Source organism: Simochromis diagramma, unplaced genomic scaffold, assembly GCF_900408965.1.
Source record: "Simochromis diagramma unplaced genomic scaffold, fSimDia1.1 OVJJ01000304.1, whole genome shotgun sequence".
Classification (NCBI taxonomy): Eukaryota; Metazoa; Chordata; class Actinopteri; order Cichliformes; family Cichlidae; genus Simochromis; species Simochromis diagramma.
Window position 1 is genome coordinate 7,255,537 of NW_024387030.1, and position 27,691 is coordinate 7,283,227.

The window sequence follows — 27,691 nt, forward strand, 5'->3', positions numbered from 1 at the left end:
TTTGTAGTCGTACAAAAACCTCCCTCAGTCAGATGGCAGAGACACTGAGCTGTTATAGCAGGAACTGAGTACAGCTGCTGAAGAAGAAGAAACTGTGACACAGACCAGTGAACACAGATAGATTTGTTTGGGGGTGTTTTTAGAAAAAGGAATAAAAAAAATCCACAAAGTTACTTTGTCATTGCATTTCCAACTGTATTTACATGAAGAGTTGGCAAATTATACAAACAGATCAGATTTCTCTTTATATTTATATTCCCATGAAGCTTCTTGATGATTATAAAGCAAAATGATCTGATTTTTTAATACTGTACGAACTCACGTGTATAAACAAAACAAAACAAAAGAAAAACAAGAACAATTTCCTCAACAATCAAACTATTGACTCTCCACAAGACGTTGGTTGAGACCATACGATTTCTACTGATTTATATCAAAGACCAAAAACATTATTAGCAATAATAATCACATTAATTAAAAAAAACTGGTAGCTTCATTTACAGTGCATAAGGAAAGTACCCACAGTACTTGTTTTGTAATGTGCCACATTACAGCCTTATTCCAAAATTGAATTAAGTCTTCGATGTCAAAATTCTACACAAAACACCCCATTATAACAAAATGACAAAATGTATACTTGTAATTCTTACTAATTTATTCTAAAAAAAGAAACGGCCTTTACCATGACACTCAAAATTTAGGTCAGGTGCATCACGTTTCAAAAGATAATCTGGTAGATGTTTCTACAACTTGGAGTGTGTGGAGGCAGATTTCTTTTCTCATGTATTAATCACATTTTTAATCATATCACATTAGTTATAGTAATATCACTTTATGACTTTACTGTAGTAAGAACACTCCTGTCACCAGTTTGCATGCATGTGGAATGTTAACACAGTGAGACCATTGTAATGGGAAATGTTAAACAGATAGTGGGACTCCTCCTTATCAGGGATGTAAATCTTTAGGTGACGGCCAAGCAGAAAACCAGGTCATAATTCTCTCTGTGAGGGAGGGGGTATAGCCCCCCCCATGAGAGGGGCCAACATGAGTTTGTGGAATACTCTTTTCTGTGTCTCTGTATGTAAGATGTAAGGGCGGTGGCCACAATTCAGAGATGATCCTAGTGTTTCACTGGGATGCTCTCTCCAAATTGCAATGTGTTTATTAAACCCACTTCACATCAAGCTCACTGGGTGTGTTGCAGGTTATCGTTAAATTTTCCATAACAAGTGCAACTGTGATAAATTTAGTTGATTGGACATGATTTGGGTGTTGCAGCATAGGCTGTGAATACTTGTTATATATTTTTTTCAGTTTCAAACAAGCTTTTTTTTCTCCACATTGTCATTAAAGAATATTGTTTCCTTGTTATACAAAGACGTTCCAGACGTTCTTGTTCTAGGGGTGCTTGAAATTTCACACAATATTGAAAGTCCCAATGAGAAAAATTTACTCCATCATAGCTAAAACAATGAAATTTGGAACCACCAGGACTCTTCGTACAGCAGGCTGCCTGACCAAGAACCTGATAGAGCTTTGTCAGAGGCTATGGAGAGAGAACCACCTTCTACGGCACTCCACCAATCAGGCAAGTACAGCAGAGCGGTCAGATGACTGGTGTGAAGGTTCATCTTCCAACAGGACAATGACCCTAAGAAAACAGCCAAGATAACAGGAGTCGCTTCGGAACCACTCTATGAAGCTCCTTGAGTGTCCCAGCCAGAGCCATACTTGAACCTGACTGAATATGTCTGAAGGGATCTGAAAATGGTTGTGCACTGACAGTAGTGATCCAAATTGACTGAACTTGAGGGGAAGAATTTGAGAAACTTTTAAAAAAATACTACATTATTACAGAAAAAGAGTAGTGAGCAAAGGCTGTGAATATTTATACATGTCATATTTGCCTTTTTTATTTTATTTTTTTAATGCAATTTAATGCAGCCTTTTCTCACTTCATCATTATGGGGCATTGCTTAGGATTTTAAGGTGAAAATGACAAAAATATGGAACTGAAGCACTGAATACTTTCCAGATGCACTCTGACTCTCCAAGTTGTTGTTGGCAACAGTATAGTAGTGTTGTACCCTGCACACTGGCTCATGTAGAGAGACGGGACTTCCTGTGTTCATTTTGGATGCCCCTGCAACTACCCTCACAGCATAGCTTTTTAATAAGTTTTATTAAAAGGGATTCACTCAAAGAAAGAGTTAGACCACTGTTTCAACCAAACCAAAAACAACCACAACCTAAAATATCCTGGGAAAAGAAAACAAGATACTTAACCAAGTTACTGGTTTACTTCTGCTGCCAGCACAGACCAGATACTCAGTAGGCGCTCAACACCCAAAGCTGGCCCACTCGCTGAGTCAGCAGTGCTTCACTGGCTTCTATAGTTCTGGGTAGCTGATTGCTGAATGAATACAGTAGTGCACTGGTTCCTCAGGAGAAATGGGTGGCAGCTGAGCTCCTGGAAGAGACTGGGCACACCCACACAACACACAAACTGCTAGAGCTGTAACAAGGAGACATGGGTAAAAAGCTGGACAGCCTTTCACTCGAGAGTAATAAAATCCAACCACACAAAGATTTAAAGTACAGCGATATTAAGATAAAACCCATTATTCCAGCATTCTGTCTGAATTTATGTGTGACAAAGAGGAGAAAAAACATTTTTTCACATCAGGACTTTGGACAGTATGTTTTGCCATGTTGCTGCTTATTTTACCATTAGGAAGAAGACAAAAGACAAAAGTGAAACTGTATCAAGGAGAAAAAACACAAAAATAATATGTCAGCTCAATCACATGAACATTCATAATATCTACCCTTTCTGCTTTACAAGAACAGATGTGTGTTTGCCTCCTTAAATGTGTTTTGCATGATTTTTATGCCACATTGCTTCTCAGAGTTTAAGTTCTTCTGTCACTGAGTGTCTGAGCTCCAGTTGGAGCCTCCTGGAGGTTGGGCTTTTTGTGAGTTTTTTCCAAAGACTGTGGTGCTTCTCCTTGTTAAAAAAACTGGTACGGGTTTGATAAAGCATTTATATTTGATAAAGTATTGTGAAAAGGACCAAAGAAAAGTGATTTTTCTTAAGCTGTGATTTTATTTTGTGATTTAGACTTTTTTTTACAGCACGTTTGTAAAGAACAACATGGATAAAATTAGCTGGTCAAATTAGCATGCACATCAATAGAGAGCCAAATGTTTGCAGAAATATTGCAAGAACAGAAACATGTAGCTTCATCAAACTATAAAACACATCATATGCAGACAGAAAGTGTTGCTGAAGCTCTACTCTGAGCAGTGGTCAGGGTCCAGGGTTTGAGTGACGGGGCTCTGTCCACTCAGACTGGCCTCACAGCTCACTGAGCCCGCCTTCCTCCACTGGTCTGCAGAGAGGCTCAGGGTGCTGCTCCAGCTGTAGCGGCCGTCTGTCCCCAAGACCTCCAGGCTGGTTGACACCCCTGAGGATGTGCTGGTGCCCCCCACCTTCCAGCCCAAATTCCAGTTTGAGGGGAAACCCCCGGTGGCCAAACACACCACAGTGGCACTACTCTGTTTGTCTTCCTCTTTGGAGGGAGGGAGGACTGTGAGGGTGGGCCTCACCACACCCGCTGGAGGAGAAAAGGTTGAAGATAATCGAGAAAAGAGATACAAATGTACAAACATAGGAATAAATATATAGTCAGTGATTATTGATCAAATCTTCTTTTTTTATCATGTAGTTAATAACTTGAACCTGTGATTATTTTCATATTTGAAACTGACAAAGCTCAAGCACTCATGAGAATACAGTTAAAACTTCACATCTGTTTCTTTCACTTCCTTTAAACTTAATTTCAAATTGATCAACCATGAATAAAAACTTGATGTAAGTATACTTAGTAAAAAAAATTTAAGTCGACAAAACATAAGTCAATATTTGTTTTTACTTTAAATAAGTAAAAATACATTTTAATTTAAAGTGAGCTAAAACTTCACTATCACAGATTTTAATATTTTAACCGGATAATATTTAAAGAAGCAAAAAACAACCAAAAGGAACATTAAAAATTGTTTTCTGTAAATTCAGTTCTTTAAAAGACTGAATGAATATTGATTGAAGAAAAGTTTATTCTAAAATTATGACATTGAGTTAATAATAATCATTGAATTTGATCAAAGTTCTGTTTAATATATTTAAAAAAAAAAAAGCTTAATAAATACTACATTTTTCAAAAATTACAAATTTCTGGTACTTACAGCCAACGATGAGTTTGGTTCCTCCACCAAAAGTCCACCACAGTGATACAAACTCATTAAGTGGCCGTACAAAAACCTCCTGCACTCTGAACAAACCTCTAACCACTGAAAATGAACCTTTTTGTCATGTAAAACATCACAGTACAACTGATTACATGTAGAAAATGATTTAACTAAAGTGACTTAAAATAATTTAATGAATTCAAATCATAATTATCATAATTGTATTTTTACTAAGAACTGAAAGACAAAACTTAATTTTCACATAAACCTATAGCTATTTAAAAAAAACAAAAACAAAAACAAAAAAAACACACACACACACACAAAACTGCTTAAAACAGCAAACAGAAAAACACTTTAAAAATCATGAATTCAGAAATTATGACAATATAATTTAAAAAAAGCTATATACAGGTATATTGTATTTGTTGAAACCAAAATCAAAAAGTAAACATACAAACCAGAGTGCCATTTTAATCCAGGTGGTAAAAATACGTAAATGTTTCCAATATATTTTCCTCTATTACATAAAATCATTAATGGTATTAATTCAAACAATTTTTCTTCTGACTTTGTGCCCACATTGCCCTCAGTGTGTTGAGAGCAGAGAAATGATTTCCATAGAGAGGAGGCTTTGCATCATCAGCTGATCCTCCAGAGAACTGAGAAGGTTTATAGTCCTGTGAGTTCAACACTGCAGGACTCACATCTGTCAGTCAACACAGCAGAAAGCACAACCACCATGACTCTCATCACCATCCTCATCTGGACGCTGACCTGCTGCTGTTTTACAGGTTCATTCACTCAGCAACATTTCAAACATGATGTGCTGCTTTTTCTCTCATTGATTTCTGCTGATAAATGAATGATTTGTTTCTGTCTGCAGGATGCAGCGGTCAGGTGACTGTGACTCAACCTCCAGTAGTAACATTTACTCCTGGAAACACTGTCACTCTGACCTGTAGGACCAGCCAAGCTGTTCACAGATGGTCTGATGGTGATGATGCCATGTACTGGTATCAACAGAAATCTGGACAGACTCCAAAGCTCCTGATAAAATTTGTGAAAACACTTCAGTCAGGAACGCCAACTCGATTTAGTGGCAGTGGAAGCAGCTCTGACTTCTCTATGACCATCAGTGGAGTTCAGGCTGAAGATGCAGCAGTTTACTACTGTCAGAGTTTACATGAAATAAACAGTGCTGCAGTGTTCACACAGTGATTTGTAGTCGTACAAAAACCTCCCTCAGTCAGACTGCAGAGACACTGAGCTGTTACAGCAGGAACTGACTGCAGCTGTTGAAGAGGAAGAAACTCTGACACAGACCACTGAACACAGTAACTTCACCAAGCACTAAATACTCATCTACACTTCTTTGGGGTAATTTTGAAATAAGGATTTATTTTTAAACATCTGGTTCCACCAACTCAGTTTTGTTTCTTTTTTACATTTCCCTAATAGTCACATTGCATTAAGACTTTGTTGGTTTATTTTTTTTAAGCTTTATATTCCCAATATCTTCCCATGAAGGCCATGAAGATCATTAAAGCTTGATCGAAGCTTTAACTTGTTGTCAACACTTTTTAGCAGTGATCTCTCTCACACAAAGTTTTCTTCAAAAAACATATTGATCAGAGCAGCAGGTGTGTTCCTTTTCCCACTGTGAGTTCATGCCCAGCCTCTCTGATCTTTGCATTACCACAGATCTACTTTCAACCAATTCTCTTGGCTTTGCGTCGGAGTGCTGCTGTATCAGTAGTTCTGTCAGTACAAAACCTGAAGTACCAAAAGGACAAGCTGTGGTTATCGCAATAAGCTCATGTTGACTATCGTGGGTGTCAGTCTGTCATATGTAAGGAATCATGATCTCATCATCAGATCATGATGAGATTGGACTTAATAACCTTTCCTGCACTGGACACCAGGTTCCTTCTTTGGTTTTTGGGTTATGTCATGTGGATAAAACATGTGCATGTGACAAAAAGAAAAAAGAAGTTTAATAGATCATAACAAGTTTAGGTAGTATGTTTTGCCAGCACACCAAAGCCATGTTCCTGCTTCTTTTTTTTTTTTTTTTTTCTTAAAAATGTTTTTTTATTTTCAGCAGATGAAAACACTATGTCGTCACTTTTTATTTTCACACACACACACACACACACACACACACACACACACACACACACACACACTCTAAGAAGTTCTGTATATACACCAATCAGGCATATCATTATAACCAATGACAGGGAAAGTGTCACGGCTGCCGAGGCGAGCCGTGTGGAGTTGGAAGAAGGACCCAAGATGCATGCAGTGTCCAAAAAGGCCCAACCGGACAAGTTCGGGGGGCCGGCCCGGAGGCCGACAGCGCCGGAGGCCAAAACAGTACAGTTCCAGAGGCAGACCATGCGAATGGCAGCGGGGCAGGTCCGGGGGCCGACCGTGTGGACGGCAATGGCGGCGGCAATTCAAGTCCGGAGGCCGGCCACGCGGAAGGCAGTGGCGGCGTTCAGGAGGGCGTCCACAGTAGCGAAGATGCCCAAAAAGCGGCCTGGCAGATGACCGACAATGTGGAGGTGGTAGTAGGGAACCCGAAGGCTGCGTTGCCCCCGCAGCACCAGGCGAGGCGGAGGCTGGACCAGACGAGGCGACACCAAAGCTGAACCAGGCGAAGCTGATGATGAGGCTGCAGCTGGCGAGGCTGATGATGAGGCTGCAGCTGGCGAGGCTGATGATGAGGCTGCAGCTGGCGAGGCTGATGATGAGGCTGCAGCTGGCGAGGATGATGATGAGGCTGCAGCTGGCGAGGATGATGATGAGGCTGCAGCTGGCGAGGATGATGATGAGGCTGCAGCTGGCGAGGATGATGAGGCTGCAGCTGGCGACTGGACGGGCTCCTCGGGCCCTCCAGCTGACGAGGCAGGAAGCTGGACGGGCTCCTCGGGCCCCCCAGCGAAAACAGTCTCAGAACCAGTGGGCACTGGAGCCCCTGGCACACAAAGGACAGAACCACCAGGTGTGGGGACCTCTGGCAGGGACAGAACAGAACCAGCAGGCGCAGTGGCCCCTGGCAAACACATAGCAGACTGCAGCTGCCCAGAGCATTGACTCTGCTCACGCAGTGACAGCCGGGTGCAGTCCTCAGCTGGGTTCCTAGCCTCCAGGGGTCCACAGTGGGCTGAGGGCTGAAACTCAGCCTCTGGGGAGGCCCTGGAGTGTGTCACAGTCTCTGAACTGGCCAGCTTTTTAGGAATGATTACATTATCATTAGGTTTGTCTCTCTGCTTAGAACAAACGGATGAAACACAGTTCCTTTCAGATTGATTTGACTGAGCTTGTTGTACCGGAGTAGCAAGTGACACAGGATGCAGGGCTAGTGGCTGCTGAACAGGAGGCTGAACTGAGGGTGACTGAAACAATGGTTGGGATGATGACGGTGGTGGAACTGGAGACTGAGCTGGAGGCCGGGCGGCTACCTGAGCTTGAGGCCGGGCGGCTACCTGAGCTTGAGGCCGGGCGGCTACCTGAGCTTGAGGCCGGGCGGCTACCTGAGCTTGAGGCTGGGCGGCTACCTGAGCTTGAGGCCGGGCGGCTACCTGAGCTTGAGGCCGGGCGGCTACCTGAGCTTGAGGCCGGGCGGCTACCTGAGCTTCAGGTTGCAGTTCAAAAGAATAAACAGTCCTGGTATTATCAGAGCTGGTGTTAATTGTCTCTGGGATATATGCCACAGTTTTAGCAGACCCTGGGTTAGCTGACATGGGTTTAACAGGTTCAGAAGAAACAGAAGAACAGCCCTTTGCCTTCACTGAAGTCTTAATAATGCCAACCTGGGGGAGATCGGTTACCACGAAGGTAGGTAAGCTTTGCGAATTAGCTCCCACTGACACACCCCGAACAACCCCAGAAGAAAAAGTCTCAAAGTTCAAATCGGAGCTGTTATCCTTTTTACTCACCACAGTCGGCCGCTCTGATATCCCGGGGTCCGACTGTGGCGAGGGGCGTCGACAGCGTGAGTGCCGTTTCCCATTTGAAGGCTGGACCGACGGGCCGGGCAGAACACTCGCCGTCGGGTCAGGGAGTGAAGCATGAGTTGCAGGGTGGGTGGTAGCAAGGGGGAGAAGATGAAGCTCGTTCAGAACAAAATTCTGTGTGAGCGGGTGAAGTGAGCTGTGCAACCAGGGGAGACCAGAAACTAAGCGCTGTAGCCGAACAGCTATGCCTTGGCGGAATTCTCTCCCCTCATGCTCCAGCCATAAGTTAATTAATTTGTCTACCGAGTAAATAATGTCCTCCCGGAGCTCCTCGGGCGGGTTGACTGCTGCTGGGTCCATAGTGGCCGGTTCGTACTGTCACGGCTGCCGAGGCGAGCCGTATGGAGTTGGAAGAAGGACCCAAGATGCAGGCAGTGGATGAAATGCTAGTGAGGTTTATTAACAAAGGTGTAGTGGCAAACAAGCAGTGGGGCATGACAAATAACTGAAGACGCCTAAACTGGGAGAACTAAAAATAACAGACCTGGGAGCATACGACAAAGGGATGAGAAGCAGAGAGACGCAGACGAGGAACAGGACACCGTAGGACACGAAGTAACACAGACAAACCAGCAACAGGCAGGAGAACTCACAGGGCTTAAATACACACACCAGTAATCAGGGGATGAGAGACAGGAGGGCAACACGGCTGGGAGGAATCAGAGCTGACGGGACAGGGGAAACGTAATCTGAACACACTCACATCAGACAGAGACCTTCACAATAAAACAGGAAACTAACAGACAGAGAACCAGACAGGACACTGAACTTGACAGGCGGACTCATAAGTAGACACAATAACACCATGGACAGACAGAAGGAACACAGAGAAGTGGGAGCAGGCAGGCAAAGAACAGAAACCTAACAAATGGCAAAATCACAACAGAATACATACTCGGAATGAACAAAAGCATAAGGAAACACAAAACACTGAGTCCTCAGACTCAGGACCATGACAGAAAGTGAATAACACTGATTATCTCTTCTTCTTATCTTACCTCACAATTTGTTGTGTATGTGGCTGCATAGCCACAGACCAGTCAGGGTGCCCACCACTATAAGCGCCAACAATGGGCATCCAAATGTGGTCTGAGAAATCACATGTTCTTTTAAATAACATGTGTGTGCATTGCTTAACTGGAGAACACCAGGCACCAGGATGCACTATAGGAGGAAGTGTGATCTGTTTGGGAAACCTTGGGTCCTGGCATCCATGTGGATTCTACTTTGGCACTTACCACCTACCTGAGCATTGTTGCAGACTTTTCGTAGAAACGTTATTCCCTATTCGCTGTGGCCTCTTTCAGCAGGATAATGTGTTCTCCTGCAAAGCAAAAGTGGTTCAGAAATGGTTTGAGGAGCACAACAATGAGTTTGCAGTGTTGACTTTGTCTCCAAATTCTCCAGATTTCAATCCCATCAAAACATGTGTGAGATGCGCTGGACAAACAAGTCTGATCCATGGATGTCCCACCTTACAACTTACAGGAATTGAATGATACAGCAGGACACTTTCAGAGATCGAATGGAGTCCATGTCTCAACTGTTCAGGGCTGTTTTACCAGCAAAAAATGGGACCAACCAATATCAGGCAAGTTTTTTTCCTGATTGATGTAGTCCTGCTGAAGACAATTCCAGGTCTCTATTAAAGGGCAGGAAGAATAAGTCTGAGTTACAGCAGGATGATTATGTTAGTTTAAATGAATCAACACCCCCAAGAATCCTTGAGGGGGGCGGTGTGGCAGCAATTTTCCACACCAGCTTATTAACCAACCACAGACCAAGACAGAGTTTTAATTCAATTCAATTCAATTCAATTCAATTTTATTTATATAGCACCAAATCACAACAAAAGTCGCCTCAAGGCGCTTCATAGATACAGAGAAAAACCCAACAATCATATGACCCCCTCTGAGCAAGCACTTTGGCGACAGTGGGAAGGAAAAACTCCCTTTTAACAGGAAGAAACCTCCGGCAGAACCAGGCTCAGGGAGGGGCGGGGCCATCTGCTGCGACCGGTTGGGGTGATAGAAGGAAGACAGGATAAAAGACATGCAGTGGAAGAGAGACAGAGATTAATAACAGATATGATTCAATGCAGAGATGTCTATTAACACATAGTGAGTGAGAAAGGTGACTGGAAAGGAAAAACTCAATGCATCATGGGAATCCCCCGGCAGCCTACGTCTATTGCAGCATAACTAAGGGAGGATTCAGGGTCACCTGGTCCAGCCCTAACTATATGCTTTAGCAAAAAGGAAAGTTTTAAGCCCAATCTTAAAAGTAGAGATAGTGTCTGTCTCCCGAATCCAAACTGGAAGCTGGTTCCACAGAAGTAGGGGCCTGATGATTTCAAAGCCTGATGCTTAAACATGTTCACCCGGGCTGGAAAACCCCCAAAAAGCACTCTTATTTGTTCACATCTATCATCCACCTGGGCCTTACACAGAGTTTCTCTCTGATTTCTCAGACTTTTATTCTGATTTTAGTGCTCAGTTCAGATAAAATAATTATTGTCGGTGATTTTAACATCCATGTAGAAGCTAAAAATGACAGCCTCAACAAGACATTTAATCTGTCATTAGACTCAATTGGCTTCTCTCAAAATGTAAAAGAACCCACCCACCACTTTAATCACACTCTAGATCTAGTTTTAACATGTGGCATAGAAACTGAACATTTAACAGTGTTTCCTGAAAACCTTATCTTGTCTAATCCTTTTCTAAGTACAATATTTGATTACACAGCAGTGGAGAGTAGACTTTATCCCAGTAGATGTCTTTCTGAAAGTGCTGTAACTAAATTTAAGGATATAATTCACTCACTGTTATCATCTTCAATGCCCTGTACCAACACTGAGCAGAGCAGCTATCTGAACACTGCTCCAACAGAGGTCGATCATCTTGTTAATAATTTTGCCTCCTCACTAAGTATGACACTGGTTATTGTAGCTCATGAGAAAAAGAGATCCTCAAATTAAAAGTACTTGACTCTGTGGTATAACTCTCAAACACACACCTTAAAGCAGATAACTTGTAAACTGGAGACGAAATGGCGTATAACAAAGAAGATCATCATCATCAGGCTGACAAAAAGTCAGAGCGCTGTTGACTCAACCGTTCCTTTAACGTTAACTAGTAATGACTTCAAGAACTTCTTCACAAATAAAATTTGAACCATTAGAGAAAAAAATACTCATAATCGTCTCACAGATGTAACATTATCTACAGCTACTTTCAGTACCATTAATATTCATATAGAGTCTTTTTCTGCAATTGCTCTTTCTGAGTTAACTTCAGTAACTGCTTCCTCAAACCATCAACGTGTCTTTTAGACCCCATTCCTACAAGACTGCGCAAAGAAGTCCTGCCATTAATTAATGCTTCAATCTTAAACATGATCAACCTGTCTCTAGTAATCGGCTATGTACCACAGGCCTTCAAGCTGGCAGTAGTTAAACAGTTACTTAAAAAGCCTTCTCTTGACCCAGCAGTCTTTGCTAATTAGTCTCAGCTTTCTTTCATCTCAAAAATCCTTGAATGAGTAGTTGTCAAACAGCTAACAGATCATCTGCAGAGGAATGGCTTATTTGAAGAGTTTCAGTCATGTTTCAGAGCTCATCACAGCACAGAAACAGAATCTGCTTATAGCCTCCAGTTTTAGAGAGTAATGGAATACATGTACCGGCGTCACGTATTTAATACAAAATCTGAGTAAATGTATTTTGTTACAGTTACCATTTAAATAGGTGTCCCTCACCCCAACCGGTTGCGGCAGATGGCTATGGCGGGTTTTTTTGTGCCTCTATTCTGAGCGCACATAAAGAAAACTTGCAAGTGCAAATGTTGCATTTTGAGGAGAAAATGATTTTGAGCGAAGAAAAGTTTAATTTGAGCGAACAAAATTCATTGTTGTGTGCAAGAAATGTATTTCAGTGTTTGCTATTATCCATATACACACATAATAACGGCCCCTCTCTTGCTCAGATCTCTGCTCTGTGTTCTCACAGACATCTGCAGACCTAAAAGCTAAACAACCTGAAACATGGAAACGTAGCTGGAGAGACTCTGGGGAAGATGAACAGGATGACCACCAGGCATGATACACAGAATGATACGCAGACGCTCCCACGAAGAACAGAGGTAACCACGCACTAAATATACACACAAGGTAACATGAAAATGGCACACAGGAGGGAGACACAGCTGAACCTAATTAGACAAGACAACAGTGAAGCAAAACCCAAAACACTGAACACTGGATGTGGGTGTTTTAAAAGAGGTAAAAGAGGAAATACAAGACAGAAAGCCACAATTCCCAGAATAAAACTTAAAACAAAAACAGAAAACACTGGGTCGCAGTGTAACTGCTGAAGCTCTACTCTGAGCAGTGGTCAGGGTCAAGTGATGTTTCCAGTAACTCAGGTTATAATGTTTGGCTTTCTGAGTCAGGATGAGAGTTGTTTTATTTGTTTGTTTTTAATTCTGTTTGTGCTGCTCATGTTTCGCTGATTTAACCTGATACATTTTCTGTTTTTTCCTCAAGATTCACATCATTTTAGTCCTCATTTCAAAGTCATTTGCCAATAGTTTTCTAACTCTGTTAAGCCAAGCCTGTCAGGCACTGTGACCATCAGTACCACAGGGAGTTGCTGGACTTAGTACCTTTAGAAACCTGGACAGCCTCCCAAACTCAGGAACTCCATCTTGACTCCAAGGCAGTAGATCTGATTCTCAGTACACTTGATCCACCAGTGATCTTCAGGCAGTAGATGCTGGAGATTATTACTGTCTGGGTTACCATGGTAGTAAAGTGTTTACACAATGATTCATGGTTGTATAAAAAATTCCTTCACTTTGGCTGAAGGCTGCAGGTGTAGAGTTTTCAACTGCAATCAGAATAACTAGAATAACCACTTAAACACAACACAAGTGTACCCCCCCCCCCCCCCCCCCAACCTACAGACTTCATTTCAGCCACAGTGAAAGTTTTAAAAAGCTAAACGGGATAATAAGTGAACAATCAGCAATTTCCCATCAGCTCAAAAGTATTTTTCATTAAGGACATTGCAACTTAAGTTTAATAAATAACCACTGATAAACACTGATCCTGCTGTTTGTTAGAAAAATTCCAAACATCCCTGATCTTTTGTTACTGCAAAAACTGAAAAATATCTAAACAGTGTGAAGCTCTATAAGTATTTCTATTGATTCTGATCCTGTAATGAACTACTGAGATGATGGTCACTGATAACAGTGTTGACAGATTATATCACTTTGCATCTAGCATCCACTATTTTAATTTCCAGGATCAGATGCCAGTTCATCTGTGACTCAGTCTCCTGTGTTTAAAGCTGCTGCTTTGGGGGAGACGGTCTCTCTGAGCTGTACAGCCAGTAAAGGAGTTTACAATGATCTCAGCTGGTATCTACAGAAACCTGGACAGCCTCCCAAACTGCTGTTTTACAAAATCAGCAGCCGTGAATCTGGTACTCCGAGTCATTTCAGCAGCAGTGGATCTGAGCCTGAGTTCACTTTGACAATCAATGGAGTTCAGGCTGCAGATGCAGGAGATTACTACTGTATGGGACTGTATAGAGGCCCAGTGTTCACACAGTGATACAGAGTCATACAAAAACCTCCCTCAGTTACTATTTGCAGTGTTGCAGCTGTGAGCTTCTGATACAGACTCTGACATGCATCACTGGTTCACTGAGTTCACTTTCAGAGGTGGAAACTAAAATATGTATTCATTCCTGATCACATTATTAAGAGTATTTTAAATTAAGTAACACTGTTTAGAATTTGCAACATATTATCCTTATTTCACTAAATTTTGTATTAATTCTAATTTGCTGTGGATAATAAGGTAATATGAAAATAATTTTGTTTATACAGTACATTTTAAATCACAAAGTTATAAGGTGTTTCACATTTTAAATAAAATCAACTTATAAGAAATAAGTTTTCATATCACAGCATACATAAATACCTATTTAAAACTAATTGGTGACAACAAAGGTCAAAATGAAACAGCCACATGATCAGGATAACTAAAACGAGCAAAAATTGCAGAAAAATGTATTTGGTTAATTTTATTAATTTGATTAGTAAAATTTTAATATTAATTCTACAGTTTGCCAGAAGGCCACAAAGGGAAGCAAGAGAAGATCTGGTGTTCTTTGATGATTCTTTGAGTCAGATTTTTGCAGTATTAATTCCTTGAGAAAACAAGACTGGATGGGCTTAGAGGCTCAAAATTCAAGTCTTAGTCAAAAAACTTGCACAGAAAATTTATCTAGTCATCAAAACCAAATATTGAACCCAGACCCTGTACACAGTTTTCAACTGAATTAAAAATTATCTACTTTGATTTGAACTTAACAATGATTGCATTCCATACATGAAAATGTTGTTTGTATTTGTTTTTTCAGTTTCCTACCAGAGGGTTGGAATCAGGTGTTAAAGTTGGATTTGGGAGGTGGGAAGTTCAGCTGTAGCAGGGCAGCAGCGACTTTACATTTTGCAATATAAGACAATGTTACATTCATGATGGAAATTTTCCAACTCTTCACCAGTATAAAGCTGGATTTTAGCAATCGCCGACTTTGCAGACAGACAAGCTTTTAAAAGCTTCTCCCCAAGAACAAAATAAAAGTGATTTTTCTTAAGCTGTGATTTTATTGTGTGATATTTGCTTTTTTTACACCATGGTTTTAAAAAAAACAACATGGACATATTACCTGACAAACTTAGCATGCACATCAATAGAAAGTCAAATGTTTGCAGAAATATCGCAACAGCAGAAACATGTAGCTTCATCAAACTATAAAACACATCATATGCAGACAGGAAGTGTTGCTGAAGCTCTACTCTGAGCAGTGGTCAGGGTCCAGGGTTTGAGTGATGGGGCACTGTCCACTCAGACTGGCCTCACAGCTCACTGAGCCCGCCTTCCTCCACTGGTCTGCAGAGAGGCTCAGGGTGCTGCTCCAGCTGTAGCGGCCGTCTGTCCCCAAGACCTCCAGGCTGCTTGACACACCTGAGGATGTGCTGGTGCCCCCCACCTTCCAGCCCAAATTCCAGTTTGAGGTGAAGCCCGTGGTGGCCAGACACACCAGAGTGGCACTACTCTGTTTGTCTTCCTCTTTGGATGGAGGGAGGACAGTGAGGGTGGGCCTCAACACACCCACTGGAGGAGAGAGTGGGGAGAAGAGCAACCAAAGACATAAGAATGAAAGCAGGAAAGAAATACCTACATGGTCTTTAATCATTGTTGATTGATGAATATTATTATTTCTTTAATGTTTTACAGTCAATAACTCATCTATGTGATAATTTTCAATGTTACACTCACAGAGTTGAAACACTCATGTACAGTTGAAACTTTGTCATCTGCTTGTTTCACTTCCTTTTAAACTACAAGTACAATCAATCATCCATGAACTCAAAGCTGGTCTGTGTTTACTGACCCTTTTTATTTTGGGGGAAATCCATAAATTAATGTCTGAAAAAAGTTATTTTCAAAATAAAACAATAAAGAAATAGATGAACATATTTGACAATTACAGCTTGAAAATAACCAAACCTGAAATATTTTAACTGGAAAATACTAAAAGGATATTAATTAACTTTTCAGAGAACCCTAAAATGAAAAAGGAGCAAAAGATTTTTTGTTTTTTTGTGTTGAATTTTTAACATAAATTCTGTTATTTGTAAATCTGAATGAGTTCTGACCTTTGGGAAGTTATTTTGCAGACTGTGAGATCAACTTTGTTTTATAAATAATGAAAATGATCAACAACAATCACCAAACTTGATCAAATATCTTTTCAAAATTTTATAAAATGTTTTGTAAATCCTAGTAGTTGAGAAAATTAAACATTTCTGGTACTTACAGTCAACGATGAGTTTGGTTCCTCCACCAAAAGTCCACCACAGTGATACAAACTCATTAAGTGGCCGTACAAAAACCTCCTGCACTCTGATCAAGCCTCTAACAACTGAAAATGAACCTTTTTTTCATGTAAAACATCACAGCACACCTCATTAAATGCAGAAGATGATTACACTAAAGCGACTTAAAAGTGTTTAATAATTTTAAATCATGATTATCATAACTGTACTTTTAGTAATAAGACCTGAAAGACAAAACATAATTTTAACATTACACAAATTTTCTTTTTTAAAAAAAAACCACACGTACACAAAACTGTTTAAAACAGCAAAGAAAAACGTTTCAAGAAATATTAATTCTGAAACTATGACAAAATAATAAAAACAGTTTTACAGGTATATTGTATTTGTTGATAGCAAAATCAAAAGTAAGTATACAAACCAGATTCCCATTTTAATCCAGGTGTTAAAAATGCGTAAATATGTTTCCAATATAGCTATGTTTTTCTCTATTCAATAAAATCATTAATGGTATTAGTTCAAACAATTTTTCTTCTGATTCTGTGCCCACATTGCCCTCAGTGTGTTGAGAGCAGAGAAATCATTTCCATAGAGAGGAGGCTTTGCATCATCAGCTGATCCTCCAGAGAACTGAGAAGGTTTATAGTCCTGTGACTTCAACACTGCAGGACTCACATCTGTCAGTCAACACAGCAGAAAGCACAACCACCATGACTCTCATCACCATCCTCATCTGGACGCTGACCTGCTGCTGTTTTACAGGTTCATTCACTCAGCAACATTTCAAACATGATGTGCTGCTTTTTCTCTCATTGATTTCTGCTGATAAATGAATGATTTGTTTTTGTCTGCAGGATGCAGCGGTCAGGTGACTGTGACTCAACCTCCAGCAGTGACATCTGCTCCTGGATCCACTGTTACTCTGACCTGTAGGACCAGCCAAGCTGTTGCTACCTGTGGTGATAGTCGTCAGTGTATGTACTGGTATCAACAGAAATCTGGACAAACTCCAAAGCTCCTAATTCGACATGTGACCATAAGACAGTCAGGAACACCATCTCGATTTAGTGGCAGTGGAAGCAGTTCTGACTTCTCTATGACCATCAGTGGAGTTCAGGCTGAAGATGCAGCAGTTTACTACTGTAAGAGTGTGCATGTAATAAACAGTGCTGATGTGTTCACACAATGATTTGTAGTCATATAAAAACCTCCTTCAGTCAGACTGCAGAGACACTGAGCTGTTACAGCAGGAACTGACTGCAGCTGCTGAAGAAAGAAGGAAGAAACTGTGACACAGTTCAGTGAACACAGAGCTGACAGTTACCTCACCAAGCACTAAATTTCACACAGATAGATTTGTTTTGGGGTGATTTTAGAAAAAGGAATAAAAAAAAAATCCACAAAGTTACTTTGTCATTGCATTTCCAACTGTATTAAATGAAGAGTTGGCAAATTATGCAAACAGATCAGATTTTTTTTTACATTTATATTCCCATTAAGTCTCTTGATGATTATAAAACAAAGTGATCTGAGTTTTTAATACTGTATGATCCCACGTGTATAATGATTTAAAAACAAACAAACAAAACAAAACAAAAAGAAGAACAATTTCTCCTTTTCTCCTTTTCTCATGTATTAATCACATTTTTAATCATATCACATTAGTTATAGTAATATCACTTTCTGACTTTACTGTAGTAAGAACACTCCTGTCACCAGTTTGCATGCATGTGGAATGTTAACACAGTGAGGCCATTATAATGGGAGACGTTAAACATATAGTGGGACTCCTTCTCCTTATCAGGGATGTACAGTGGCTTGCAAAAGTATTCAGCGCCCTTGAACTTTTCCACATTTTGTCACATTACAGCCACAAACATGAATCAATTTTATTGGATTTCCACGTGAAAGACCAACACAAAATGGTGTACACGTGAGAAGTGGAATGAAAATCATACATGATTCCAAACATTTTTTACAAATAAATAACTGCAAAGTGGGGTGTGCATAATTATTCAGCCCCCTGAGTCAATACTTTGTAGAACCACCTTTTGCTGCAATTACAGCTGCCAGTCTTTTAGGGTATGTCTCTACCAGCTTTGCACATCTAGAGACTGAAATTCTTGCCCATTATAATGTGCAAAACAGCTCCAGCTCGGTCAGATTAGATGGACAGCGTTTGTGAAGAGCAGTTTTCAGATCTTGCCACAGATTCTCGATTGGATTTAGATCTGGACTTTGACTGGGCCATTCTAACACATGGATATGTTTTGCTTTAAACCATTCCATTGTTGCCCTGGCTTTATGTTTGGGGTCGTTGTCCTGCTGGAAGGGGAACCTCCGCCCCAGTCTCAAGTCTTTTGCAGACTCCAAGAGGTTTTCTTCCAAGATTGCCCTGTATTTGGCTCCATCCATCTTCCCATCAACTCTGACCAGCTTCCCTGTCCCTGCTGAAGAGAAGCATCCCCAGAGCATGATGCTGCCACCACCATATCTGACAGTGGGGATGGTGTGTTCAGGGTGATGTGCAGTGTTAGTTTTCCGCCACACATAGCGTTTTGCATTTTGGCCTAAAAGTTCCATTTTGGTCTCATCTGACCAGAGCACCTTCTTCCACATGTTTGCTGTGTCCCCCACATGGCTTGTGGCAAACTGCAAACGGGACTTCTTATGGTTTTCTGTTAACAATGGCTTTCTTTTTGCCACTCTTCCATAAAGGCCAACTTTGTGCAATGCACGACTAATAGTTGTCCTATGGACAGATTCCCCCACCTGAGCTGTAGATCTCTGCAGCTCGTCCAGAGTCACCATGGGCCTCTTGGCTGCATTTCTGATCAGTGCTCTCCTTGTTCGGCCTGTGAGTTTAGGTGGACGGCCTTGTCCTGGTAGGTTTACAGTTGTGCCATACTCCTTCCATTTCTGAATGATCGCTTGAACAGTGCTCCGTGGGATGTTCAAGGCTTGAGAAATCTTTTTGTAGCCTAAGCCTGCTTTAAATTTCTCAATAACTTTATGCCTGACCTGTCTGCTGTGTTCTTTGGACTTCATGGCATTGTTGCTCCCAATATTCTCTTAGACAACCTCTGAGGCCGTCACAGAGCAGCTGTATGTGTACTGACATTAGATTACACACAGGTGCACTCTGTTTAGTCATTAGCACTCATCAGGCAATGTCTATGGGCAACTGACTGCACTCAGACCAAAGGGGCTGAATAATTACGCACCCCACTTTGCAGTTATTTATTTGTAAAAAAATGTTTGGAATCATGTATGATTTTCGTTCTACTTCTCACGTGTACACCACTTTGTGTTGGTCTTTCACGTTGAATTCCAATAAAATTGATTCATGTTTGTGGCTGTAATGTGACAAAATGTGGGAAAGTTCAAGGTGGCTGAATACTTTTGCAAGCCACTCTAAATCTTTGGGTGACGGCCAAGCAGAAAACAAGGTCATAATTCTCTCTGTGAGGGAGGGGGTATAGCCCCCCCATGAGAGGGGCCAACATGAGTTTGTGGAATATTCTTTTCTGTGTCTCTGTATGTAAGATGTAAGGGCGGTGGCCACAATTCAGAGATGATCCTAGTGTTTCACTGGGATGCTCTCTCCAAATTGCAATGTGTTTATTAAACCCACTTCACATCAAGCTCACTGGGTGTGTTGCAGGTTATCGTTAAATTTTCCATAACAAGTGTAACTGTGATAAATTTAGTTGATTGGACATGATTTGGGTGTTGCAGCATAGGCTGTGAATACTTGTTATATTTTTTTTCAGTTTCAAGCAAAAGCTTTTTTTCCTCCACATTGTCATTAAAGAATATTGTTTTCTTGTTATACAAAGAGACAGTTCCAGACGTTCTTGTTCTAGGGGTGCTTGAAATTCCACACAATATTGAAAGTCCCAATGAGAAGAATTTACTCCATCATAGCTAAAACAATGAAATTTGTAACCACCAGGACTCTTCGTAAAGCAGGCTTCCTGACCAAGAACCTGATAGAGCTTTGTCAGAGGCTATGGAGAGAGAACCACCCTCTATAGAACTTGACCAATCATGCCTGTATAACAGAGCGGTCAGATGACTGGTGTGAAGGTTCATCTTCTAACAGGACAATGACCCTAAGAACACAGCCAAGATAACATGAGCCAGAGCCCAGGCTTGAACCTGACTGAATATGTCTGAAGGGATCTGAAAATGGTTGTGCACTGACAGTAGTGATCCAAATTGACTGAACTTGAGGGGAAGAATTTGAGAAACTTTAAAAAAAATACTACATTATCACACAAAAATAGTAGTGAGCAAAGGCTGTGAATATTTATACATGTCATATTTGTTTTTCTTATTTTATTTTTTTAACGCAATTTAATGCAGCCTTTTCTCTCTTCAACATTATGGGGTATTGCTTTAAGGTGAAAATAACAAAATACTGAACTGAAGCACTGAATACTTTCCAGATGCACTCTGACTCTCCAAGTTGTTGTTGGCAACAGTATAGTAGTGTTGTACCCTGCACACTGGCTCATGTAGAGAGACGAGACTTCCTGTGTTCATTTTGGATGCCCCTGCAACTACCCTCACAGCATAGCTTTTTAATAAGTTTTATTAAAAGGGATTCACTCAAAGAAAGAGTTAGACCACTGTTTCAACCAAACCAAAAACAACCACAACCTAAAATATCCTGGGAAAAGAAAACAAGATACTTAACCAAGTTACTGGTTTACTTCTGCTGCCAGCACAGACCAGATACTCAGTAGGCGCTCAACACCCACTCGCTGAGTCAGCAGTGCTTCACTGGCTTCTATAGTTCTGGGTAGCTGATTGCTGAATGAATACAGTAGTGCACTGGTTCCTCAGGAGAAATGGGTGGCAGCTGAGCTCCTGGAAGAGACTGGGCACACCCACACAATACACAAACTGCTAGAGCTGTAACAAGGAGAAATGGGTAAAAAGCTGGACAGCCTTTCACTCGAGAGTAAGTCCAACCACACGAAGATTTAAAGTACAGCGATATTAAGATAAAACCCATTATTCCAGCATTCTGTCTGAATTTATGTGTGACAAAGAGGAGAAAAAACATTTTTTCACATCAGGACTTTGGACAGTATGTTTTGCCATGTTGCTGCTTATTTTATCATTAGGAATAAGACAAAAGACAAAAGTGAAACTGTATCAAGGAGAAAAAACACAAAAATAATATGTCAGCTCAATCACATGAACATTCATAATATCTACCCTTTCTGCTTTACAAGAACAGATGTGTGTTTGGCTCCTTAAATGTGTTTTGCATGATTTTTATGCCTCACTGCTTCTCAGAGTTTAAGTTTTTCTGTCACTGAGTGTCTGAACTGTTCATTCACTCGCACTGAAAAGTACAGCAAAATGATGTTTTCTATAACTCAGATTGTGATGTTGGATTTTCTGACTCAGGGCGTGAGACTTCAAATGTGAAAATTATATTGTTAGAACAATAAAATTGTCACGTTTTAACCTCATATAGCTCTATATTTCTTTTGCCAAAGCCGTTCTAGATGATGAAGAATTTTGTTTAAGACTGAGTTTAGTGTTTTCACATGTGATCAGTCTGAACCTGCTCATTGTGTGCCACCACCTGTTTGTAGAACAACCAAGCTAGTTAACGAAGAGACTTAGCTTCCCTTTAAAAAAACACCTGCAGAAACGGCTGCTCCAGTTGGAGCCTCCTGGAGGCTGGGCTTTTTGTGAGTTTTTTCCAAAGACTGTGGTGCTTCTCCTTGTTAAAAAAACTGGTACGGATTTGATAAAGCATTTATATTTAATAAAGTATTGTGAAAAGGACCAAAGAAAAGTGATTTTTCTTAAGCTGTGATTTTATTTTGTGATTTAGACTTTTTTTACAGCACGTTTTTAAAGAACAGCATGGATAATAATAGCTGCTCAAATTAGCATGCACATCAATAGAGAGTCAAATGTTTGCAGAAATATTGCAAGAACAGAAACATGTAGCTTCATCAAACTATAAAACACATCATATGCAGACAGGAAGTGTTGCTGAAGTACTACTCTGAGCAGTGGTCAGGGTCCAGGGTTTGAGTGACGGGGCTCTGTCCACTCAGACTGGCCTCACAGCTCACTGAGCCCGCCTTCCTCCACTGGTCTGCGGAGAGGCTCAGGGTGCTGCTCCAGCTGTAGCGGCCGTCTGTCCCCAAGACTTCCAGGCTGGTTGAAACCCCTGAGGATGTGCTGGTGCTCCCCACCTTCCAGCCCAAATTCCAGTTTGAGGGGAAACCCCCGGTGGCCAAACACACCACAGTGGCACTACTCTGTTTGTCTTCCTCTTTGGAGGGAGGGAGGACAGTGAGGGTGGGCCTCACCACACCCGCTGGAGGAGAAAAGGTTGAAGATAATCGAGAAAAGAGATACAAATGTACAAACATCTGAATAAATATATAGTCAGTGATTATTGATCAAATCTTCTTTTTTTTTATCATGTAGTTAATAACTTGAACCTGTGATTATTTTCATATTTGAAACTGACAAAGCTAAAGCACTCATGAGAATACAGTTAAAACGTCACATCTGTTTCTTTCACTTCCTTTAAACTTAATTTCAAATTGATCAACCATGAATAAAAACTTGATGTAAGTATACTTAGTAAAAAAAATTTAAGTCGACAAAAAATAATTCAATATTTGTTTTTACTTTAAATAAGTAAAAATACATTTTAATTTAAAGTGAGCTAAAACTTCACTATCACAGATTTTAATATTTTAACCGGATAATATTTAAAGAAGCAAAAAACAACCAAAAGGAACATTAAAAATTGTTTTCTGTAAATTCAGTTCTTTAAAAGACTGAATGAATATTGATTGAAGAAAAGTTTATTCTAAAATTATGACATTGAGTTAATAATAATCATTGAATTTGATCAAAGTTCTGTTTAATATATTTAAAAAAAAATGCTTAATAAATACTACATTTTATAAAAATGACAAATTTCTGGTACTTACAGCCAACGATGAGTTTGGTTCCTCCACCAAAAGTCCACCACAGTGATACAAACTCATTAAGTGGCCGTACAAAAACCTCCTGCACTCTGAACAAACCTCTAACCACTGAAAATTAACCTTTTTGTCATGTAAAACATCACAACTGATTACATGTAGAAAATGATTTAACTAAAGTGACTTAAAATAATTTAATGAATTCAAATCATAATTATCATAATTGTATTTTTACTAAGAACTGAAAGACAAAACTTAATTTTCACATAAACCTATAGCTATTTAAAAAAAAACAAAAAACACACACACACACACACACACACACACAAAACTGCTTAAAACAGCAAACAGAAAAACACTTTAAAAATCATGAATTCAGAAATTATGACAATATAATTTAAAAAAAGCTATACAGGTATATTGTATTTGTTGAAACCAAAATCAAAAAGTAAACATACAAACCAGAGTGCCATTTTAATCCAGGTGGTAAAAATACGTAAATGTTTCCAATATATTTTCCTCTATTACATAAAATCATTAATGGTATTAATTCAAACAATTTTTCTTCTGATTCTGTGCCCCACATTGCCCTCAGTGTGTTGAGAGCAGAGAAATGATTTCCATAGAGAGGAGGCTTTGCATCTTCAGCTGATCCTCCAGAGAACTGAGAAGGTTTATAGTCCTGTGAGTTCAACACTGCAGGACTCACATCTGTCAGTCAACACAGCAGAAAGCACAACCACCATGACTCTCATCACCATCCTCATCTGGACGCTGACCTGCTGCTGTTTTACAGGTTCATTCACTCAGCAACATTTCAAACATGATGTGCTGCTTTTTCTCTCATTGATTTCTGCTGATAAATGAATGATTTGTTTCTGTCTGCAGGATGCAGCGGTCAGGTGACTGTGACTCAACCTCCAGTAGTGACATTTACTCCTGGAAACACTGTGACTCTGACCTGTAGGACCAGCCAAGCTGTTAAGAGATGGTCTGATGGTGATGAGGGTATGTTCTGGTATCAACAGAAATCTGGACAGACTCCAAAGCTCCAAATAAGATACGCGAAAAAGCTTGAGTCAGGAACACCAACTCGATTTAGTGGCAGTGGAAGCAGCTCTGACTTCTCTATGACCATCAGTGGAGTTCAGGCTGAAGATGCAGCAGTTTATTATTGTCAGAGTTACCATGTAATAAACAGTGCTCGGGTGTTCACACAGTGATTTGTAGTCGTACAAAAACCTCCCTCAGTCAGACTGCAGAGACACTGAGCTGTTACAGCAGGAACTGACTGCAGCTGCTGAAGAGGAAGAAACTCTGACACAGACCACTGAACACAGTAACTTCACCAAGCACTAAATACTCATCTACACTTCTTTGGGGTAATTTTGAAATAAGGATTTATTTTTAAACATCTGGTTCCACCAACTCACAGTTTTGTTTCTTTTTTACATTTCCCTAATAGTCACATTGCATTAAGACTTTGTTTGTTTGTTTATTTTTTTTAAGCTTTATATTCCCAATATCTTTTTTTTCTTTTTCTTTTTTTTTGTGTCCCGTTTGGATCTTTAGCCATCAGAATTGTTGTCTTAAGGCCAAGAAAGATGCCAAGCGGATTTATTTTACCAAGTGGATCATCATGGCCTTGCCATATTGGTCCATTTGATTGACCTTTATTATAATTATGAATTTATTTTATTTTCAGTTGCTACAAACGGGACAGACATGACTGGGGGATAGGACAGGGAGAAAGAATGAAAGAAAGAGAGGGAGAGAAAGAAAACCAAAGGGGAGAAGAGACGGTGAGAAGGGGGGGAAGAAAGAAAAAAAAACAAACAAACAAAAAAAACAAACACCTGGGTCACCTGTATGGAGAACAAAAACAGAAGAGAAAGCAAACAACAAAGAGCAACATAATAAAAAAAACAGCACCATCACAATAAACTAGCTAGCAGTAGATATCAGTAGATACTAAATAATAAACGATATTGTGCAGCACGCAAGATAGACAGCGCACAATGTGCTTTGAGGCAGCAGCCAAGAAAGCTGTAGTCCGCGTCTGTGAATACCCGTGTGTACACCTGTGTGCATACCTGTGTGGATCAGCATGCTTGTAACGATCTGCTAGGGAGTGTGGGGAGCCACAGCCCCGTCCTCCAGGGTATGAAGCAGGTATGGAGGATATCAAAACTCCAGACATCCAGAGGCCCCCAGAACACAAGAGACCAAGGAAGACTAACAGTTTGTTTGTTTGTTTGTTTATATTTTTTAAGCTTTATATTCCCAATATCTTCCCATGAACCACGAAGATCATTAAAGCTTGATCGAAGCTTTAACTTGTTGTTGTCAACACTTTTTAGCAGTGATCTCTCTCACACCAAGTTTTCTTCAAAAATCATATTGATCAGAGCAGCAGGTGTGTTCCTTTTCCCACTGTGAGTTCATGCCCAGCTTCTCTGATCTTTGCATTACCACAGATCTACTTTCAACCAATTCTCATGGCTTTGCGTCAGAGTGCTGTTGTATCAGTAGTTCTGTCAGTACAAAACCTGAAGTACCAAAAGGACAAGCTGTGGTTATCGCAATAAGCTCATGTTGACTATTGTGGGTGTCAGTCTGTCATATGTAAGGAATCATGATCTCGTCATCAGATCATGATGAGATTGGACTTAATAACCTTTCCTGCACTGGACACCAGGTTCCTTCTTTGGTTTTTGGGTTATGTCATGTGGATAAAACATGTGCATGTGACAAAAAGAAAAAATAAGTTTAATAGATCATAACAAGTTTAGGTAGTATGTTTTGCCAGCACACCAAAGCCATGTTCCTGTTTTTTTTTCTTAAAAAAAAATTTTGATTTTCAGCAGATGAAAACACTATGTCGTCACTTTTTTATATACATATACATATACATATACACATACATGCAAAAGCACTCTAAGAAGTTCTGTATATACACCAATCAGGCATATCATTATAACCAATGACAGGGAAAGTGTCACGGCTGCCGAGGCGAGCCGTGTGGAGTTGGAAGAAGGACCCAAGATGCATGCAGTGTCCAAAAAGGCCCAACCAGACAAGTTCGGGGGGCCGACCCGGAGGCCGACAGCGCCGGAGGCCAAAACAGTACAGTTCCGGAGGCAGACCATGCGAATGGCAGCGGGGCAGGTCCGGGGGCCGGCCACGCCGTAGGCAGTGGTGCAGAAACAGTTCTGGGGGCCGACCGTGTGGACGGCAATGGCGGCGGCAATTCAAGTCCGGAGGCCGGCCACGCGGAAGGCAGTGGCGGCGTTCAGGAGGGCGTCCACAGTAGCGAAGATGCCCAAAAAGCGGCCTGGCAGATGACCGACAATGTGGAGGTGGTAGTAGGGAACCCGAAGGCTGCGTTGCCCCCGCAGCACCAGGCGAGGCGGAGGCTGGACCAGACGAGGCGACACCAAAGCTGAACCAGGCGAAGCTGATGATGAGGCTGCAGCTGGCGAGGATGATGAGGCTGCAGCTGGCGAGGATGATGAGGCTGCAGCTGGCGAGGATGATGAGGCTGCAGCTGGCGAGGATGATGAGGCTGCAGCTGGCGAGGATGATGAGGCTGCAGCTGGCGAGGATGATGAGGCTGCAGCTGGCGAGGATGATGAGGCTGCAGCTGGCGAGGATGATGAGGCTGCAGCTGGCGACTGGACGGGCTCCTCGGGCCCTCCAGCTGACGAGGCAGGAAGCTGGACGGGCTCCTCGGGCCCCCCAGCGAAAACAGTCTCAGAACCAGTGGGCACTGGAGCCCCTGGCACACACAGGACAGAACCAGCAGGTGTGGGGACCTCTGGCAGGGACAGAACAGAACCAGCAGGCGCAGTGGCCCCTGGCAAACACATAGCAGACTGCAGCTGCCCAGAGCATTGACTCTGCTCACGCAGTGACAGCCGGGTGCAGTCCTCAGCTGGGTTCCTAGCCTCCAGGGGTCCACAGTGGGCTGAGGGCTGAAACTCAGCCTCTGGGGAGGCCCTGGAGTGTGTCACAGTCTCTGAACTGGCCAGCTTTTTAGGAATGATTACATTATCATTAGGTTTGTCTCTCTGCTTAGAACAAATGGATGAAACACAGTTCCTTTCAGATTGATTTGACTGAGCTTGTTGTACCGGAGTAGCAAGTGACACAGGATGCAGGGCTAGTGGCTGCTGAACAGGAGGCTGAACTGAGGGTGACTGAAACAATGGTTGGGATGATGACGGTGGTGGAACTGGAGACTGAGCTGAGGCCGGGCGGCTACCTGAGCTTGAGGCCGGGCGGCTACCTGAGCTTGAGGCCGGGCGGCTACCTGAGCTTGAGGCCGGGCGGCTACCTGAGCTTCAGGTTGCAGTTCAAAAGAATAAACAGTCCTGGTATTATCAGAGCTGGTGTTAATTGTCTCTGGGATATATGCCACAGTTTTAGCAGACCCTGGGTTAGCTGACATGGGTTTAACAGGTTCAGAAGAAACAGAAGAACAGCCCTTTGCTTTCACTGAAGTCTTAAAAATGCCAACCTG

At 41.3% G+C, this 27,691-nt stretch overlaps 6 gene segments (V, D, J or C); 3 read left to right on the forward strand and 3 right to left on the reverse strand.

Annotated features, from left to right (window-relative positions):
* Window positions 1-3,089: 3,089 nt before the first annotated feature.
* On the reverse strand, window positions 3,090-4,369 carry LOC120739744 (the record flags this gene model as incomplete). The annotated part of the segment is given in 2 exon segments: window positions 3,090-3,620; window positions 4,249-4,369. Coding segments are annotated over 2 exon segments (444 nt in total), but the record flags the coding sequence as incomplete, so codon positions are not given.
* Window positions 4,370-4,847: 478 nt separating this feature from the next.
* LOC120739696 lies at window positions 4,848-5,636 on the forward strand. The segment is given in 2 exon segments: window positions 4,848-5,045; window positions 5,138-5,636. Coding segments are annotated over 2 exon segments (387 nt in total).
* Window positions 5,637-14,936: 9,300 nt separating this feature from the next.
* LOC120739745 lies at window positions 14,937-16,294 on the reverse strand (the record flags this gene model as incomplete). The annotated part of the segment is given in 2 exon segments: window positions 14,937-15,467; window positions 16,174-16,294. Coding segments are annotated over 2 exon segments (444 nt in total), but the record flags the coding sequence as incomplete, so codon positions are not given.
* A 435-nt stretch (window positions 16,295-16,729) lies between these two features.
* LOC120739697 lies at window positions 16,730-17,697 on the forward strand. The segment is given in 2 exon segments: window positions 16,730-16,954; window positions 17,047-17,697. Coding segments are annotated over 2 exon segments (387 nt in total).
* Window positions 17,698-22,023: 4,326 nt separating this feature from the next.
* LOC120739746 lies at window positions 22,024-23,287 on the reverse strand (the record flags this gene model as incomplete). The annotated part of the segment is given in 2 exon segments: window positions 22,024-22,547; window positions 23,176-23,287. Coding segments are annotated over 2 exon segments (435 nt in total), but the record flags the coding sequence as incomplete, so codon positions are not given.
* Window positions 23,288-23,819: 532 nt separating this feature from the next.
* On the forward strand, window positions 23,820-24,690 carry LOC120739695. The segment is given in 2 exon segments: window positions 23,820-23,965; window positions 24,058-24,690. Coding segments are annotated over 2 exon segments (387 nt in total).
* Window positions 24,691-27,691: the final 3,001 nt, after the last annotated feature.